The sequence below is a fragment of the Bos indicus genome, chromosome 21 (assembly GCF_029378745.1).
Source record: "Bos indicus isolate NIAB-ARS_2022 breed Sahiwal x Tharparkar chromosome 21, NIAB-ARS_B.indTharparkar_mat_pri_1.0, whole genome shotgun sequence".
NCBI lineage: Eukaryota > Metazoa > Chordata > Mammalia > Artiodactyla > Bovidae > Bos > Bos indicus.
Window position 1 is genome coordinate 67,095,902 of NC_091780.1, and position 18,012 is coordinate 67,113,913.

Here is an 18,012-nt window from a genome sequence, read left to right on the forward strand (position 1 = left end):
TTTGTTTTTTTTTTGTGGGGGTTTTGGTTGGTTTTTTTTAATTTGCTTTTTGTTCAGTGAGGCACATGACCACAGGCCCTCGTGAGCCTTCTCAGCTCTGTTTTGTACAGGACCCAGGGTTCAGAGAGCTTCCCGCCTCTCCCCTGTTTGGGTTTCAGGTTCCCACAAGAGGCAGAGGGCAGGTGCAGCGTGTCCGTCTTCTGGATCGTTCTTGGAAGGTACCCCACGTCTGTGGCAGCGGCTCCCCCAGTGCCCCCCTGACTTGGCTGCGCCCACTTCCAGGGGAAGCCACTCTGTTTGGCTTGATTCCTTAGCGTGAGGATGAGCTGTGGGCGCAGTCGCTCTTTGGCTCACTGTGGACGAAGTGGCTGTTGGAGCTGTACGTTCCACATCGAGATGACGATGGTGTTAGTAACTTACTTGGGTCACTTGGTTTGTATTTCGTTGTGTACACCTTTGTGATTAAATACAGAGACCCTGATCGTTCACACTGGTTTGAGTAGTGAATGCGATGCAGCAAAGTGCAGGCTTGGTTTCTCTGTGGGTCGAGACTCTGGTGCAGCAGCAGCTCTGGGCCCCCCGGGTCCCCCCCAGCCCCCGCTGCCCTCGGTCAGGGCCGGAGCCCCGCACTGTTTGCCTGGCACTCCCTCACGCCGCGACAGCAGAGGCGGTGTTCTTCCGTGTGAGAACCGCAGTCCATGGGAATGCTAACGTCCTATTTGCCTTTAAGAGATGGCCTTTTGTTCCTAAATGTTAACTGAAGTCAGGTAGCAAAGGCAGCCATCCTTGCGGAGCGTCTCAGGCTTGAGGCTGTCAGATGGAGAGAGGAGCCCACAGCCCGTGTGCAGTTCTGTGTACCTGTATAGTATTAGAAGTTCAGTACCAGAGGCTTCTGTACCTGCATCGCATTAGAAATTCAGTGTCGGATGCTTCTGAGGCATTGAGTATGCAGTTTCAAAATTCAGGACTTGATACTGGGCCCAAGTGAAGAGTGGCTGACGCAGGTAAGTGGCCTTGAGAGGGTGGGGGTGGGGAGAGTGCGCCCTGCGGGACTGTTGGTTCTGAGCGCTTTGCGGGTGGGCCGTGTTGTTCTGGGGCGCTTTCTGCCTCCTCCCGCCTGGCAGACACTTAACTCACTCAGGGCTGGCCTGTGGATGGGAGCGGGGTAGCGAGCAAGAGGAGGATGTTGTCGGTTCCTTAAAAAACAAGCTGTGAAACGTGCTGCCGGAAGCTTGTGTCCATCTCCTCCACCCCAAACTTAAAAAACGTCGTCCCTGCACGGTTTGGGGTTTGGGACTTGGTCATAGACTTGCTCTTGCGGTGTCTGCGGGTTAGTGTGCCCTTGGTGTCTTGTCTGTACCCCGTCCGGGGCCCTGGCTGGGTGTTGGGAGCTGGGGAGGGGCTGGAAGGCCCAGGCTGGCTCTGGACGGGGCAGGGCCCCCCGAGGCCTGCCCTGCACCTGGACGGCCGGCAGAGCCCTGCTGCTGTCAGGAGGACGGTGCGGGGGGCTCTCCGAGACCAGGACGAAAGTTGCTGGCGCTTCAGGAGAGGCCGGGGGCACGCAGCGCCTCCCCACCGCCCCCGGGTTTGTTTTCAGGGTCCCGGCTTCTGTGGCCTGGGGTCAGGAGGGGTTGCTTCGACTTTGAGGGGTTCCAGTTGCAGGTGTATAAGGAGCAGTGGCCTGCTGAGGGGGTTCTAGGGAGTGGCCTTTGCAACTTTTCTCCCCAAACTTTGAGCTTCCTCACTGAAACTCTTCCATTTTTCAGCTGGAACATTATCCTGAGCAAAAATACCTTTTCTAACCTCACCTCTGGAATAAAACAGCTTTAGACAGAATCTGTGATGGCTCAGTCAGCAAGATTTTCCATCATGCATTGAGATGCGTTGATGAAAAAGCACAGAAATAAAGCGCTCAGGGCGGCCCATAAGTCAAGACCCCCAAGTGTGTGTGGGGGGTCTTCTCTGCCTGCCCTGCTCGGGCTCCTCTTTTCAACCTTCTAGGAAACCCAGGAGCTAGGGTCGCATTGTGGCTTGGGTGATTCTGGCTTCTGAATCCCCGGGCCGCCCCAGCCCTGGCCCTTCTCTGTGTTTCTCCTCTCTGGGAGGACTGGAAAAGAAAGCCTTGGGAAAACCTTGCCTTCTTTTAAAAACAAATGTGTAAGAGGGAGTAGGCAGACTCTTTAAAAATAATCAGGAGCTTTGGGTTCTGAATTGACTTGCATCGTGGTGAAGAATATTAAATTTCATCTCTGTGCCGGACCTTCTGGCACTTTGGAAGGGTTCTCCTATGAGCCCTTGGGACTGAGGGCCAACCATGATGGAAGAACACTGAGGAGTAGACGCACGGGAACAAGGCACCACGGTGACAGTCCCAGGCTCCCAGAAGCAGGGGGGAACAGGGTGCCGGGAAGCCGCCTCAGTTCCTCAGGCGTGCGTGCATCCTCAGTGTTCTGGCCCCTCCGGGCCTGCAGCCATTTCTCCCCGTCCCTCCACCTCCTGTGGGAAAGAAGCTGTCGAGTATTGCATTTGCACTGGAGTTGGTGAAGCTGTTTTATCCATGTCTGCACCGGTGGACGAGATTCTCGTCACCTCCTGTCAGAGGGAGGCCTTTGATTTCTTGGTGCGGAAGCTCAAAGGGTAAGGGGACACCAAGGGGCCGGTGGGGGCTCCGGGGAAGAAGTCCTGTGAACACCCAAAGGCCATGAGGGTGGATCCAAGTGTCTGAGGAGGAACTGGCGGGAGAGGCCGACTGGATTTCCCAGGAAGGATGCACATGGGGTCCCATCCTGTGTGGAGGGCCCAGCCCAGGGGGCCCCTGGATAGATCTGTGGGGGGCCCAGCCACTGGGCCCTGGATGGATCGTGGTGGGCCCCTGGATAGATCACGGAGGGGCCCGGCCGCTGGGCCCTGGATGGACCATGGAGGGCCCCTGGATAGATCTTGGGGGGGTCCGGCTGCTGGACCCTGGATAGGTCATGGGGGGGCCCCTGGATAGATTTTGGGGGGGCCCAGCCGCTGGGCCCTGGATAGATCATGGAGGGGACCCGGCCGCTGGCCCCTGTACCTGGGGCCTGAGGGGAGGCGGTTGGGCCCTGCGCAGGTGGTCCTGCTGTGTCGGGGTGTCCACTCCGGGGCTTTCCTTCCGCCACATTCGCATGTAGGGCTCACGAGTGACCGGAGAGGTCTACCTCGTGGCCCACAGGCAGGGTGCTGTCGGCCAGGCCCTCTCCTCGCCCAGCGCGTGCACCGGTCATGCTAGGCTGCTTGGGACTGTCCCCTGTTTGGGTCGTCAGGGGGCTCAGCCCCACGCCCCAGTGCTGGCCAGTGAGGAGGACAGTGAAGGGGGCGGGGGGTCCGGGGCTCACCTCCAGAGGCACTGGCACCAGCTATTCCCACTGAAGCTCAGAGCCAAGTTCACGGGTTCCCTCCAGAGAGGGAAGTGGTCCCCGCTGGTACTGAGTTTTTGTTCATTGCTGCATCTGTCACATGGACTTTGTGTCACAGTTAATGTCGCTGTCTCTCAACTTAAATATGTAAAAGAAAGGTTTTCTGCATCTTTGGTTTCTGGTTACCTAAGCTTATTAAAGGTCACTGTGTTAGGTAACGCTGTTTAACATTGTATGAATATTTTACCTTTAACAACAAAAAAACACGCCTATGTATTTCCTTTTTTTTTTTACATTTTTATCTGATTTCTTGAAAACTTGAATAAATTTCATAAAGAGCCTTCCTAACAAAATGTTGGTAAATTAACTGTTGCAGTAATTAATGAAGCTTTAATATCAGCATTGTTACTTTGTAATTTTAAGAAAGTCATGCTTTTGTTTCATCGCCCTGCTTTTCAGCTGTCCCTTGTCACTGTCACAGCTAGAGACTTAACGCCGTTCTTGATATTCTGAAGAACTCTGGGATTGTCCTGTGTATAGTGACATTAAATAAACGTGTGAATGAACTGTAAATATAGATAATTTTTAAATCATTTTCACATCTAAACTTAAAAAAATCTCAGTGAACCAAAAAATGAAAAGCTTTTAAATGCTGTAACATTAAGGGCTCTGTTCATGTTTAGAGAACAAATAGCCCCAGGAATTTCTACCTCTTATTACTGGATTCTGAGTTTTTCCTGATTCGAAGCTTACTAAATGGAATGTTTGTTCTGACCATCGGAGGTATTCATTGTTTCCTGTGACCTTCCTCTCGGCCGAGCCCCCTTTGCCGCGAGCTGGTGGCCCGTCTGTGCGGACGCTGGGAGGCCGCCGGCTGGAGTTCCAGGTGGCCACAGGCATGCTTCTGCAGCGGCCCTGCCCCGGTGGACTTGTTGGCTTCCTCCTCCGAGTCTCGAACTCTTTGCGGGGGCTCTGTCAGCGCTGTTGGGGCCCCGAGGCCCCCGGTGCAGAGGGAGCGCCGTGAGCGGGCGGGGAGGAGGGGCTGGCCCCTCACCCTGCGCACTGGTACCACTGGTACCTCTGTCTCTGGAAGCTTCTCAGCAAGAATTCTGGGCCTGGACCTGCATGTCCCACCCGGGGCTCGCCCTCGTCGGGCCCTGGGAATCCCCACTCAGCTGGTGATCCCTGCTGTCTCTGCGTCCGGGCCTGGCGGGGCGGGCAAAGCCTCTGGCCACTCCCTCCTGGCCGCCTCTCCTCAGGGTCTCCAGAACCCGCCCGATGGTGCGGCCTCCTGAGAGTGGGGCCCTCGCCCGCCTTTGACTCGGAGCTGCTGGAGCGGGAGAGACATCAGGTTCTCCGCCCTCAGAGTGACCCGCTCCTGCAGAAGCCAGACGCCGTCTCCTCGGCCCTGGAGTAGGTTTTAGGCCCTGAATTCTAGTAGATTCATGGAAGTTTAAAAAGACACAGGTGCAACATTTTGATCTTTTAAAAACCACTAGTTTTTACCTTGAAAAAATAAGTTCCAATGCCTGTTGAAACAGGCGATTTTGGACCAGATTCTGGACCAGCGGGCCTCTTCAAGGCGCTCAGCCCCACCGCGTCTGGTGTCGGCAGCCTCTGCAGCCATCAGGTGCAGGTGTGACTCCACTCGTGCTTGGATGCTCCTGGAAGACGCGGAGGTCCGCAGACCAGAGCGGGTTTCAGAGCCACAGCGGGTCAGCGGGCCGGAGCCTGCAGGCCGCGGGAGGGCCTCCCTTCCCCAGCACAGCTCTCACCAGAGCCCGTAACTGGATATTCCCTCAGAATATTCCCCTTTCCCCAGATGTCTGTAAACAGCATGGTCATTTTCTCTGGGTGACTTTTCCCAGGTTGAGTGGCCTTTTTGGAGGAAGCGCGTCATCATCCGTGTGACCTGTCAGCGGGCAGGTCAGGGCTGCCCAAGGGGAGTTGCCCCCTGAAGCCAAGGTCGCAGGCCTTGGTGAGCGCTGTGTCTGGGGCAGGGCGGATCCAGGTGCCAGGGAACGGCCCGGAGGAGGCACCGGCTGAGTGAGCCCCTCGCTGCCCCGCACCCATGTCCTAAATCTAGCTCGTTGAGTGCAGGACCCAAGCCTCACGTGCAGCCGCTCTGTCCAGCTTTTCTTTGGTTCTCTTATGCAACCGTCTGGGCAGCAGGAGTAGTGGGAACCTTGTGGCTGAATTAGGGAAAACGTATCCATAGCTCGAAGCAGCCCCGGGGGGAAGGCAGCCAGGTGCTAGCTCGCATCGCTTTTGTACCATCTCTGAAAGGGCCTCACTTTACGGAGATTCACCACAAGTCTCCGGGGCCGGTGGGGCAGTTCAGGGGAGCTCCCGGCAGGCTGCCTCGGACCTGAGCCCCAGGGTCAGTCTTCCGGGGCAGGTGCAGGCCCGCCCCGCAGGTGAGGCTGACCTGGCACCGGAGCTCCGCCCGCGCCCCTTTCCTTTGGGGCTCAGGAGGCTGTTGGTCTGTCTGCAGCAGGACCCGTCCTGGGGCCGGTGTGCACGTCACAGTCTGGGCGGGGAGAGCGACTCGGAGAGTTGACTGACCAAGCCTGGACCAGTGCCACCAGCCCGTCCGCCAACCACCCCCTCGAGGGCCTGAGGGGCAAGTCCAAGGTAGCTGGGGGTGGAGGGGAGCCCTGCTGGGACCCGGGGAGGCTTCAGGACGAGGGCTGGCTCTGACCTGGGCCTCCAAGACCCTCACGCTCCCTTCTTGCTCTCAGGGCCTCCAATCTCAGTAGCGCCCCAAAGATGTGTTCCGTGGTTGTAAATCGTTTTTTAGTTGAAATGTTACTTCTTCTATATATTCTTATGAAACAAGGTTTAATTCTATCAATTTAGTATAATCAAACCCAGACTAAGAGCTGGGGTATTCTGATCAATTCTCATACGAAATCACTAGCAGGAATAAAGCGGCAACTCTGGTGAGATCAGATCGGCCTCCTGAATGTTAGACTCAAGAGTTGCCGCTGCTCCTGAAGCCGGCTTCCTTCCTGGGGGCTGGTAGGATGGCTCGTGGATTCCAGGCTGGAGAGAGCTGGTGCTTCGGGGTGTTCGTAAAGCCCTTCCTTGCCAGCTGTCCAGTGTCCAGGGCACAGACGGGCATCTACCTGGCTGTCTGGACAGCTGGACACCAGCAGGGTCTCTGAGGCCAGATGCTCTGTCCTGAGAAAATCCTCAGGGAGGAGGCAGGCAGGACAGGCCACCCTCACGAGTGGCCCGCAGCGGCAGGGGAGCGGGCCATCCGCACCGTGCTCTCGGTTCACACATCCAGCCAGCCTCCCCTAGGGCGTGGTCTGGAGTCTCTGACGGAGGCCTGCCAGCGTGTTTTCCCTTTTTCTCCCTGTCGCCCAGTAACTAGCTTCTAGGCTGAAGCACAGGCTTACAGAAATAAGGTGACTTTCCACATCTTCTTTGGAATAGTGTTCACAGATCTGGAAATTTGTAGCTTCAGTGTTGCAATGTGTAACCTTAAGATTATTAATAAATGAATGCCAGACTGTGACGTGCATCCCAGTGAGTGTGAGGAAATGTGAGTGCTGGTTGTTGCATGAGGCTCAGCCCTCCCGGGTTCGTCTTGAGCTCGGGGGCCTCCTGACCCCCACCAGAGGGGCGCCGCCATCACCACCCTCAGAGAGCAAACAACTTTTAAGAAATGCCACTAGGCTCTGTTCCTGGGGAACGCCGGCTCTGGGGAACGGGGCGCAGGCTCTGGGCCGCGCTGGGCGAGCTGGCCTGGGAGCCGGGGAACCCCTCAGCGGCCCCGAGCTGCAGCCCCTGGGGAGGGCAGTGAACAGCCCCTGCCCCCGGGAGGTGCCCCTCGCCTTTGGGCAGCGATGCTTCAAAGCACCCAGGCCCTGAGAGACCGACCACCCTCTCGCCCTGGCAAGCCCCGCCCAAAGCGTGCCTGCCAAGCAGCTCAGCGGCCTCCCCCGAGTTAGGGACTCGATACGCGGACACGGAGGGGGCTGTGAGAAATGTGGGCTCCCCAGCCGACTCGAGGCTGGGCGTGCCGCTGGAAGGGCTGAGTGTGGCTGTGTCCGCCGCCCCGTGTTTTGCTGGATTAATGGAAACTGCTTTGTTTGCAGGGTTCACTGTCAGCCCCCAGCCAGGCCACTCCTCCAGGTGGAACTGCAGTGTAGCGGCCCACGCCTGCTCGGGCGTCCTTGTCCCGGCCGCGTCTCGAGGGAGCAGCCGCAGCGCAGTGCCAGCCGCGTGGGACCTTTAGCAACGCCGTGTGGAGGGCAGGCCGCAAGGAGCTCGGCACGGCGCACCCCAACAAGCTGTTTCCAGTTTTAAACCGTTCTTTTGGGCTGCAGTAAAAAATGAGAAATGAGGTTTTCTTGCTTTTTACTCTTAAAATTCAATGTAATGTTTTATATATATATATATAATTATACATATATACATAGTGTAAAATAAAAATGTTTCTTGGACAAGAAATCCCCTTAAATCCAACTGTTTATATAGTACTTCCCTGCTTCTGCACTATTTTTAATACTTTAGGTGGTCAGGAGACAACCTGGAATGCACTCATAAAAGTTGTTAAAGTTATTTCTTGTAATTCAGGAAGACAAATGCTGCAATCAGATTTTTGAAGATTATTTGCACTTAAAATAGCTTAATGCAGTTACAAAGTTATTTTGAATATGGGTGCAGTGGAGCGCCGAGCTGTGGCACAAACATGCCCTTTCTTAATCTGTTAACATTTATTTTAATACTCTCGTTCCAATGCAGTCAGCTCTGTATTATATGTATAAATAATGTAAGTCTGCAGTTGCGGAAAGGGTCACTTCAGTAAGTAATTTTCATCATTTAAGAGTGATATTTCTAATTCACACAAAGTTAATATTAAAGCTGTCTTGAATATACCACTCGTCTGTCTTCTGTTAAACTGGCTCTGGCTTCACTGCAGTTTTGTTTTTGAGGTGCTCAGGCCGTGTCCCTCGAGGCCCTCCAGCAGTCGAGATCGATTTCAGGCAACTCTGGGGAGCCGGCTGCTTCTCTGGCCACTTCCTGCCACGTCCCCATCTTCGGCCGTGGCACGTGGGTGCCGACTCCGGTCTCAACAAACCATTTTCTCCTTACAGCTTAAAGCCCACGAGCCCACCTTTTGTCGCCGAGAGATCTCACCCGCGACTCTCTCTACGGTTGTGTGTGAAAATGCTTTGTTCCCCGTGCGGCAAAAAGGCTAATGAGATGACTCGGGACTTTGGTTGTAACCAGCTGGTGAGCAGCTCTGAGCGTAGGTCAGGCCCACACCTGCGTTCAGACTCTACAGGTGACTACAGTAATAACAGTGTGCAGCTGCCAAGCAGAGACCTTTTGGTCAAATCAGTTGAGCCCTCTGAAGGCCTTTGTTCAGTCAGGCTCTAAACCATGGTGCCTAAAACACATTTCTCAGAGATCCCAGTAAACCGGGGGCACGTCCGAGTGATGTTAGTCTAGAAAAGATGTGAACACACTCTACTCACTCCCCTGCCATCATCTACGTGAACGTCCCCACAGGATCACGCTGCTGGTTGCAGGAAAACTCCCATCAGCACAGGTCTTGCTTCCTTCCCGAGAGGAGAGGAGGAAGGTCGGGAGCCAGCTCTCCGCCGCCGCCTCGCCTCACAGCTGGTCGGGTCTATGTGGACAGAGACCACCAGCACTCGGGCAGCAGAGCCAGGTGGCCGCCTGTGCCCCGGAGGCCTGGCCAGTGCCGGCCCACGGGGTGCAGAGCCCTGGAAGGCGGGGAGCCCCTGGGGCAGCAGGACTGTGCTCCTCAAACCCGGGAGAGGGGGCCCACCCGCTGACACTGAAGAGGAAGCCCCCCGGGGGCCCAGCCCAGCGCCACGCTGGGGGACAGGTGTGCAGTCACTGCACAGAGCCCTTCACGTCTCTGTATTCAAAGTGGGTTACGATGCCCCTGAACTGCCCTCAGAGCTGCCCTCGCTGGGAGCTGGCTCCGAGCAGGCCCCGTCCCTGGCCGCCCCCTCATCTGCTGAGCCCTCGGCGCCCCCAGCTCCCGCCCCGACCCCGGACGTGGGCCGTCTGTCATTCTCGGCCCAACGCCACCCCGCCACGGGAGGGCCCTGAAGCCGGCCCCTCGCCATGCGCCCAGCCCAGAAGGCCCCAGGCCTCCCCCTGCTCCTGGGCCCCCGCCCCCACGCCCCGTGAAATGTCAGCCCCCTGCGCCCCTCCCCCGGTCCCCGCGAAACACCAGCCCCCTGCCCCAGCCCCCCAGCCCCCGCCTTCCATGGCCACTGCTGCTCTGCCCTGGCCTCCACCAGCAGGGGAAACAGGTGTCTTCTGTGCCCACTTACTGCCAGCACCCCAGAAACGAAGCTGGGTGCCTGCCCCCGGGGCCATCAAAGCAGTGCCCTCTACCCACGGAGGAGGCTGGACCCTGTGGGCTGGGCCGGCGACCTGCCCGCAGCCCGCCTCTCGCCTACCACTACGCCAGGGCCCCAGGGCCGCGTGCTGGCCTGGGCACCCTCCTCAGGAGGCAATCAGGTGAGCCGGGCGCTGCGCCCAAGTCTCCCCAGCAGAGCCAGTGCCCCTGACGCGCCCACAAAAGTCAGGATAAAGGACGGTCAGGACACGCGTTCAACTCGGCAAACAGGAGGATCCAACACCGTGAGGACAGCTTGCTCTTTAATAAAATCAGGGGTCTCCGGTGGTATAGTCCGGAAGCTGAACTGTGCTGAACACTAGCACTGATGGGCTACAGGCACGCGGAGCCCGCGGTGAAGCCAGCCTAAACAACACGTAATAACAGTATAATCTCTCTTCTGATTCATATAAAAATTACAAAATGTCCCTGCCCCAAACCCTTACGTTATGGAAATGAAATAAAACCCTAGAAGGAGATGGTTTTACAGATGTATTAGACTCGAACACATAGTAAAGCCGCCCTCTGGACACGGCTGTCCAGCCGGCGGCTCCAGGCCGAGGCGGTGGTGCGGGTCTGGGGGCGGCGCTCCGGGGACAGGACGCCCGGCCCTGGGAGCCCCCGCGCGCTCACCGGCACAGTGGCGGGGAGCCAGCCCGAGCAGGGGGCCGCGGCGCTCAGTCGCCCCCACCTCTGCGCTCTATCGTGGGCAGGCGGTACTGCTTCAGGCTGGGCTTGATGTCCTTCTGCGTCTCTGTCTGTCCAAGAGAGGGACAGACACTCAGTGGGGGCCAGGGTAGGCGGGAGCGCAGGGCGGGGGGCCGCGGGACGCCCACCTTCTGGGCCGCACCGACGCACTTCAGGGGTCTCAGCAGCGGCACCTTCGGGAGGAACACGGATGGCAGGGCCGGGCTGGAGTAGGAGGCCAGCTTGGCCGCTCCCGACAGCTTCAGCCTGGGCAGCTCCATCAGGCAAGCCGGCCCCGGCCTCCGGGGGTGGTTCTCCTCTGGCCTCGGGGGCTGTTTCTAGAAACAGGGGCAGGCCAGATGAGCGCAGGATGCCAACCCTCTGTGGGAATTAGGCAGGGCAACGGGGGCGCCCTTACTGCTCCTGCCTCACACAATTCTGGACCGTGAGATGTGACCACACGGCGACTGGACAACACACGCCGTGTCCCAGGCAGAGACTCGGGGGGCCTCTCCCAGGTCAGGCCTGCGTGGACGGCGGTGGGGGGGGTGGTGCGGTCTCACTTCCCACTCTGACCCCTGGGGTTGGCCGCGCGGCCCGCAGCCTGCTCCTGTGTGGCCAGTGAGCTAATGGGTTTCACAGCTTTTAACGGGTGAAGAAAATTTCACGGCATGCGAAAACTGTATGAGATCCCAACGTCAGGGTCCACAGTTTCGTCAAACTCCATCTGCCCCACGCGTTCACGCGAGGTCCAGGCACCGCCAGCGGGCGCGGGCCTCGGTTCTGCCTGCAGGGGGCGCCCTGGGCAGGTGTCGGCAAGAAAAACACACGCGCACCTGAGCAGGAGGCGGGGCGGCGGGGGACAGGGTCACCGGGGCCAAGTGAGGGGCTCAGGCTGGCGGAGTGGGGTGTCCACGGCTGGGGCTGAGCAGCTGCCCTCACCCCCTGGAAGATGAAGGGAGGGCAGGCTGCGGGAGAGAGCGGGAGGCGAGCTTTGAGCGCGGTCGCCTCCTGGACGAGCACGTGGGCCGGACCCGGGGTTCCGCTCTCTGGAGGGCAGCCTGGCCGCAGGGACACCTGCATCCTCGGCCCCCAGCAGATGGACCCTCAATAAACACCGGGCCGAGTGATGAACGGCAGACGGGCAGTCACCATGGAGCTCGGTGCCTGCCCACAGCTGTGAAGGGGGCTCAGGGCCTGAAGGGAAAAGTGAGGCTCTCACAGGAGAAGCCACAGCGGCTAAGTGCGCAGCAACCGCCGGTGGCCCCTGCTCCTGCAGGGCTCAGTGGCCAAGGGCTCACCTGGCCAGGGGTGGCTTCCCTGTGCCCCCAGCTAGGGTGGTCTGAGGGACATGACAAGGTGACCGGCGCTGGGTCTGGGTGCAGCCTTGCCCTGGGGATGGGAGGACCCGCCCGGCGAGGCTGTGGAAGGAGCTGGTAGACAGCAAGGGCTGCGGCCATTGGAGCCGGTGCGCACCCCCAGTGTGTGCAGACGCTGTCTGGCTTGGCGGTAGGTCGCTCACGGCCCCTCCGGGCGGGTGGGGGGGCCTCCAGGGTGTCTGCCTGGGAGACACGGGGTCCCTGCGGCCGTTGGCTCCCCCGATCACACTGTACCTGCTTCCGGCCCTCCTGCGCCGTCTGCCAGGCGCTGCTGAGCTCTGGGGCCGTGGGGCACTCGGGGAAGGGAGCGGAGGCCTTCCACCTGGCCCTGGCCAGCGCCTGCTTCTCAGCCGCCCTGTGGGGAGCACAGAAGTGCGCCTCTCTTGAAAACCCACCGTGGCGTCCGCCGCCTCGGCTCCCCTGCCTCGCTCACGTGCATCTCACCCACTGACCGACGGGGAGCTCACCCCTTCTCTGCCTCAGCCTGACAGCCTCTGGGCTCTGCGCTCCGGGACTCGAGGCAGGAGGGGACAGAGGGGTGGTCAGGTGCCTCGGCGCAGGCACTCCCCACGTCAGGCACCACCCAGCTCACTCTGGAGCCTCACAGCAAGCAGGCTCACCCCACTAGCCCGTTCTGCTCTGACTCCCTGGGCTCAACGTTGGAGCCTTGACCTCGACTGGAAGGCAGCCAGGCCCTCCTTCTACCCTCCGTGATGCCACTAGCCTCCTTTTGGAAAAAAGTGCCAGAGAAGAACGAGGGATGGGTTCCCAGAGGTATGGGCACTGTTCCCGGGACCACCTGCCCCTCCGCGCACCCCCTGGCCGCTCCGTGTGCGCTCCTTGGCCCCTCCGCGTGCCTCCAACCCGGCCCCTCCGCACGCCTCCCCCCAGGCCCCTCTGCGCGCCTCCCCCCCCTCCCCCGGCCCCTCCGCGCGCCTCCCCCACGGCCCCTCCGCGCGTCCCCCTCGGCCCCTCCGCACCCCACCCCGGCCCTCCGCGCGTCCCCCTCGGCCCCTCCGTGCGCTTCCCCCGGCCCCTCTGCGTTCCCCTTGGCCCCAGCAGGGCGCCCACCTCTGCTCCTGGAAGTAAGGGTGTTGCAGGGCCTGGTGGGCAGTGATTCTCTCATCGGGATCATAGGCCACCATGGCGTGCAGAAGGGAGAGGCATTGCGGGGACAGACTGGTGGTCAGTAGAGGTATCCCTGATCCCTTTTTAAAAGGAAAATCAAAACTCATAGCTCTCGACCTGCATTAAAAGCCCAATGATAATAAACGGTCACGCCGCCATTTAGAGCACGTGGCCGGTCCAGCGTCAAGGCTGCGCAGGGACCTGCGCTGACGGGACCAGTTCGCGATCTAACAGTGGCGCGGGGACGCACAAAGGCGGCCAGACTCCTCGCGCAGGGAGGCCCCTCAGGGAGCCGCAGCCCTGGGCTCCTTGCGCGCCAGTGCCGCCGGGCAGCGTCGGCCCCAGGACGGGGGAGGTCTCTGCACTGCCACTCAGTTTTCCTGTGAACCTAAAACCGCTCCACGACATTAAATCTGTTTTTAAAACGGGTGTGTGTGTGTGAAATCTCATGCTCTAGAGGTAAGAAAACTTTCCCTTGAAAAGACTAATACCACATTCCCACCAGAGAAGGAAATAAAGTTTAAAAAAAGAACAAGACTCCAACATAGTTGTCACCTCCCTACCTTCCTAGCGTCTGGGAGCTGCTGGGTGCTGCCCACTCCTCACGTCGCCGGGGCCCCCCAAGAGCCCGGCTCCCCCAAGTCCCAGCCCAGGCGTCAGTGCCCCGGGCGCCGGGCGGAGCTGCCCCGGGCCAGGCGTGCGGCCTGTGCTGGGAGCCGTCCTCAGCCAAGGCTCCGAGGTCCGAGTGAACCCCTGGGGACGCCTCCCGACTGCCCGGGCCGAGTGGGCTGTGCTGAGGTAGCGGGGAACAGCAGCGGGGCGAGCCCTGGGGCGGGGGCCTGGGGCCTGCACTCACTGCTTGAACTTGGTGAGAGTCTTCTCAGCAGGCGTGCCCATGACGTCGTGGATCCTAGAGATCTGGTCCAGCTCGTTGGCTCCGGGGAAGAGCGGCTGCAGGCTGGGCGGGATCAAGGCTGCCGTCAGGGCCCCAACCCTCCCGGCAGCAGAGGGACCTCCAGCACCCGCCCCCGCCCACCCCTGCCCCAGGCCTTCCTCCTCCACTGTCCCCACGTTGGGGTCCTTCTAAGGCGCAGAGCCCACTCCCGAATCTGCAGAGCCGGGTCTTCACCAACTGTGAGAGGAAACCCCCAGAGCCTCTCACAGCCAGGGGGGAGCGCTGCCAACAGCAGTTCAGGCCAGGTCAGGCCAGACTGCGTGGACAAACGAGGTCCATGGAGCGTTTCAGTTTCGGAGCATTCACAGATTTGGGACTCGAGGATAAAAGGGCTCTGGCGCCTCTCACCTCCCTCCAGACTGACTCAAGCGGCTTTGTGCTGTGCTGTGCTTAGTCCCGTGGTCGTGTCCAACTCTTTGGGACCCCCATGGACTGTAGCCCACCAGGCTCCTCTGTCCAGGGGATTCTCCAGGCAAGAATACTGGAGTGGGTTGCCATTCCCTCCTCCAGGGTATCTTCCTGATCTGAGGACTGAACCCTTGTCTCCCACATTGCAGGCAGATTCTTTACCATCTGAGCCACCAGGGAAGCCAAGGGACTTAAGTACATGACAAAAGACTGTCTGTTGTAACTTTAGCATCAGTGAAACCACAAGTCTCCTTTCCAAAAATAACAGTTACTTATCAACAGGGAAGATCTAGAGTCAGAAGCTGTGCCCTGAAGGGCCTGTGCATATATCAAGGGGTCTGTGGAGCAGGTGGCCATGGACACCCTGGGTCCTCCTGCCTGGCTGGGTACTGTTCTGACCGGCGTCACTCTGACGGAAATCACCCTCCCACGCCCCAGCCCCGTCCTTCCTGACCTGCTGGAGCAGGAGGGTGCGCCCCCCTCCTCCCTTCCCAGCCTCTGCTGTGGCCTTGCTCCGTCCAGCAGTGGAGCTGAGGCTGGCATGGGGGCAGCATGCACGCTCAGGGTTGGAGCACTCCACACTCCAGCTCCTCCTCACCCCGCGGCCTGAGCGCCCACGGGAATGACTGAGCTCCGAGGGCAGACTAGGGGGCACGGCCCCCGCTCCCCACGGCAGGCCCCAGGCAGCGCAGGAGCACGCCTGGCTCCGATCTTCTGTGGGCTTCACCGGTTCTACCGCTGATGAGGCCACACAGAGAGGCCTGGCCACCCGAGCCCGGTGGCCAGTAACTGACGGTGTTCCGCCCTCCATGCTGGGCAAGCAAGGAGAGAGTTCCGCCCGCTTCCTGTCAGGGTCAAGAGCAGCCACGACACCAGAAGGGCTGTTCCAGGGGCACAGGAGAGGGTGCAGGGGGGGCCTGGCGGAAGCCACTGGGTGCCCCCCCCCAGGGCCCAGCGTACCTGGCCATCTCGTAGAGCACGCAGCCCGCGCTCCACAGGTCCATCTTGAAGCCGTAGAAGCCATCGGTGAGGAGGCACTCAGGGGCCCGGTACCAGCGGGTGGAGATGTACTCGGTGTACGGCTGCTTCGAGTAGACGCTCCGGCACGACCCGAAGTCCCCAAGCTTCAGGACATCCCGCTGCGAGGGGGAGACACGGGGACAAGGAACATCTCACCAAGCAGCGACCGTCACACAGGCCATTCCAGGCGCAGGCGTGCTAGCACAAGGACGCCTGGCATCTAAACGAGCTTGCAGACCACGGAGCGCTGGCTCTGTGAGTGTCTGAAGTTGCCTCTGACCCAGGAGCAGGTGGGGTCTCTATCCAGTGGATCACATTCACAAATATTCTGGCTGTGTTTTACAGACATTTCAAAATGTCTGCAAAACGTCTACGGGCTGTGCAAAGGTTTAAGTCACGGTGTAAGTCTACAGGTGAATTCTACACCCTGGTCATATCCCCCGTTATGCCTCAGACAGGTTTCAAGGTGTTTCTTCCATCTTCTTTCTCTCTCATACTCAAGTCGTAAAATGCGTGGTGTCGATAAGCATGACGTCTGGCAGGCGCCTGCAGCTGCGGCCCACGTTAAACAGCACTCGTCTTGGCCAGATGAGGAAGAAACCTGCACGGACAGCCTTGTACCTCTGCTCCCACTCCTGACACAGTCAACAAAAGTTAGGCACATAAAAAGGCAAGAAAAAACAGTCTAAAGAGGCAAAGCATGCATCAAAACCAGACTCAGATATGGCACAGGTTTTAGAATTTTAGAATTACCAGAGAAGAAATTAAAAAAAGAAAACAAAAAAAAACTATGATTAATTTAAGGGTTCCAGGGGAAAAAGAAGACAGCATGCAAGTTCAGATGGGAAATGTAAGAAGAGAGATGGAAACCCTAAGAAAAAATCAAAATAAAACATCACAAGTAACACTGGAACAAAAATTTTAAATGACTTTGATAGGTTCATCAATAGACTCAACAGCCAAGCAAAGAGTCAGTGAGCTTGAAGACACGCCAACAGAAACTTCCCAAACTGAAATGCAAAGCAATAGAAGAACATCAAAAACAGAGACAATTTCTGTTTTTGACAGACAACATCAAACGTGAGACAAAAGCTGTGGCACACACACTACAGTGTGGACCAATCTCAGAAAAACGATGCTGAGCGAAAGAAGTCAGACCACGGGAGGGCTTATAACATGTAATTCCATGTATAGAACATTCTAGAAGACACACACTAATTCTATTATGACAGAAAGTCAGCTTGTCTTTCCTGGGGACAAGGGACAGGAAGGCAAAGGTTACCAAAGGCAAGAGGAAGCTTTTGGGGGCAGTAGCTTTGTTTGTCGACTGGGATCATGGTTTCACGGGAATATACAACTGCCCAAACCTAACAAATTGTGCACTTTACACATGTACAGTTTAAGGGCTTTTGAGTGAGACAGATCCAAGCTCAAATCCTGCCTCTTCCCCTTTTATATTTACAGTGTTTAGAATAATTTATCAATAAATGGAGTTTATTTTTATACACAGTATATAAGAAGGGTGCCTTTTTCCAGACGTACAGTTATGTTGATGGCATTTACTAACGATTTTTTTTCCCAAACTGGAAGGGAAAAAAAAAAATAACAAACATGACATCCACTGGGATTGAAAGCATATTCAGTGAAAAGTTTTTATATTGTCTTCATTCTGATATCAATTTTTCATATAAAAGTTCTTACCTTTACTAATATATTTTCTGGTTTTACATCTCTGTGAAATATTCCATTTCTGCATTCAACATGAAAAGAAGGACAGAATTAATTGTACCTCATTCAGATCCTTTCACACTGCGTTTTCTAATGATGGTAATGCATTTTTTTTTTTTGGTAATGCATTTTATTAATCTGAAAGCCTCCAAGTCTCCCCGTGCATACCTGTGCATGTGGTCCAGGGACTTACACAGCTGGTACATATAGTGCCTAACTTTTTTCTCTGATAACGGGTGTCTTCTTCCTGTGCAATCAAGGAAACAGCCAAATATGGTTACCAATATCCCCATTTTTGAAATAAAACAAAAATCCATTTTTAATAATGTGCAAGAATTTCTAATTTTCTCAGTGAAAACAGAATGGAATAGTTCTAGGAAATATGGAGTCCATCTACAAAATATGCCATGTAGAATTCTACATACTGACGTGATTTAATTCAGAATCGCCGGGCCCCAGGCCTTCTCTGCAATGAGAAGGGTGCTGAGCGATCACCAAGGGGCACTCGGTCTGGGGGCCTCCACGCAGCCTCGGGCAGGCCTGCAGGGCACACTCCTCCACACTGCGACTCGAGGTGGCAGGCCACGTGCGTGCATATGTGCTCAGTCATGTCCCACTCTTTGTGACCCCATGGACTGCAGCCCGCCAGGCTCCACTGTCCACGGAATTTACCAAGCAAGAATACTGGAATGGGTTGCCATTTACTGCTTCAGGAGATCTTCCTGACCCAGGGATTGAACCCGTGTCTCCTGCATTGGCAGGCGGGTTCTTTACCACTGAGCCAACCTGGGAAGCCCGAGATGGCGGGGGTCAGCTGCAAATCCAGCATTTTCCTCAGCTTCCTGTCTAGATGGAGATTTCCGTCTTTAAGGGAATAGATCACAGTTTCTTTTTTTTTTCTGCTGCACTTCCCGGCATATGGGATCT

The 18,012-nt window shown here is 57.4% G+C and overlaps 2 protein-coding genes across 18 annotated transcripts in view; one reads left to right on the top strand and one right to left on the bottom strand.

The window, feature by feature from the left end:
• The window catches only part of WDR20 (WD repeat domain 20), a 64,824-nt gene extending 56,549 nt beyond the window's left edge, over window positions 1-8,275 (top strand). For all 10 annotated transcript variants that reach the window (XM_019983705.2, XM_019983707.2, XM_019983703.2 and 7 more), the window contains one exon: window positions 7,493-8,275. In XM_019983705.2, the coding sequence (XP_019839264.1) occupies window positions 7,493-7,546 (54 nt within the window). In that variant the 3' untranslated portion in view covers window positions 7,547-8,275. The remainder of the gene's footprint in view (window positions 1-7,492) is intronic.
• Window positions 8,276-10,026: 1,751 nt separating this feature from the next.
• The window catches only part of MOK (MOK protein kinase), a 43,671-nt gene continuing 35,685 nt past the window's right edge, over window positions 10,027-18,012 (bottom strand). For 7 of the 8 annotated variants that reach the window (XM_070775760.1, XM_070775766.1, XM_070775764.1 and 4 more), the window contains 8 exons: window positions 17,254-17,332; window positions 17,059-17,107; window positions 15,298-15,476; window positions 13,831-13,932; window positions 12,918-13,091; window positions 12,081-12,201; window positions 10,617-10,805; window positions 10,027-10,538 (listed from right to left, as the gene is read on the bottom strand). In XM_070775760.1, the coding sequence (XP_070631861.1) occupies window positions 10,458-10,538; window positions 10,617-10,805; window positions 12,081-12,201; window positions 12,918-13,091; window positions 13,831-13,932; window positions 15,298-15,476; window positions 17,059-17,107; window positions 17,254-17,332 (974 nt within the window). In that variant the 3' untranslated portion in view covers window positions 10,027-10,457. The remainder of the gene's footprint in view (window positions 10,539-10,616; window positions 10,806-12,080; window positions 12,202-12,917; window positions 13,092-13,830; window positions 13,933-15,297; window positions 15,477-17,058; window positions 17,108-17,253; window positions 17,333-18,012) is intronic. The other variant, XM_070775761.1, reaches the window with a different exon arrangement.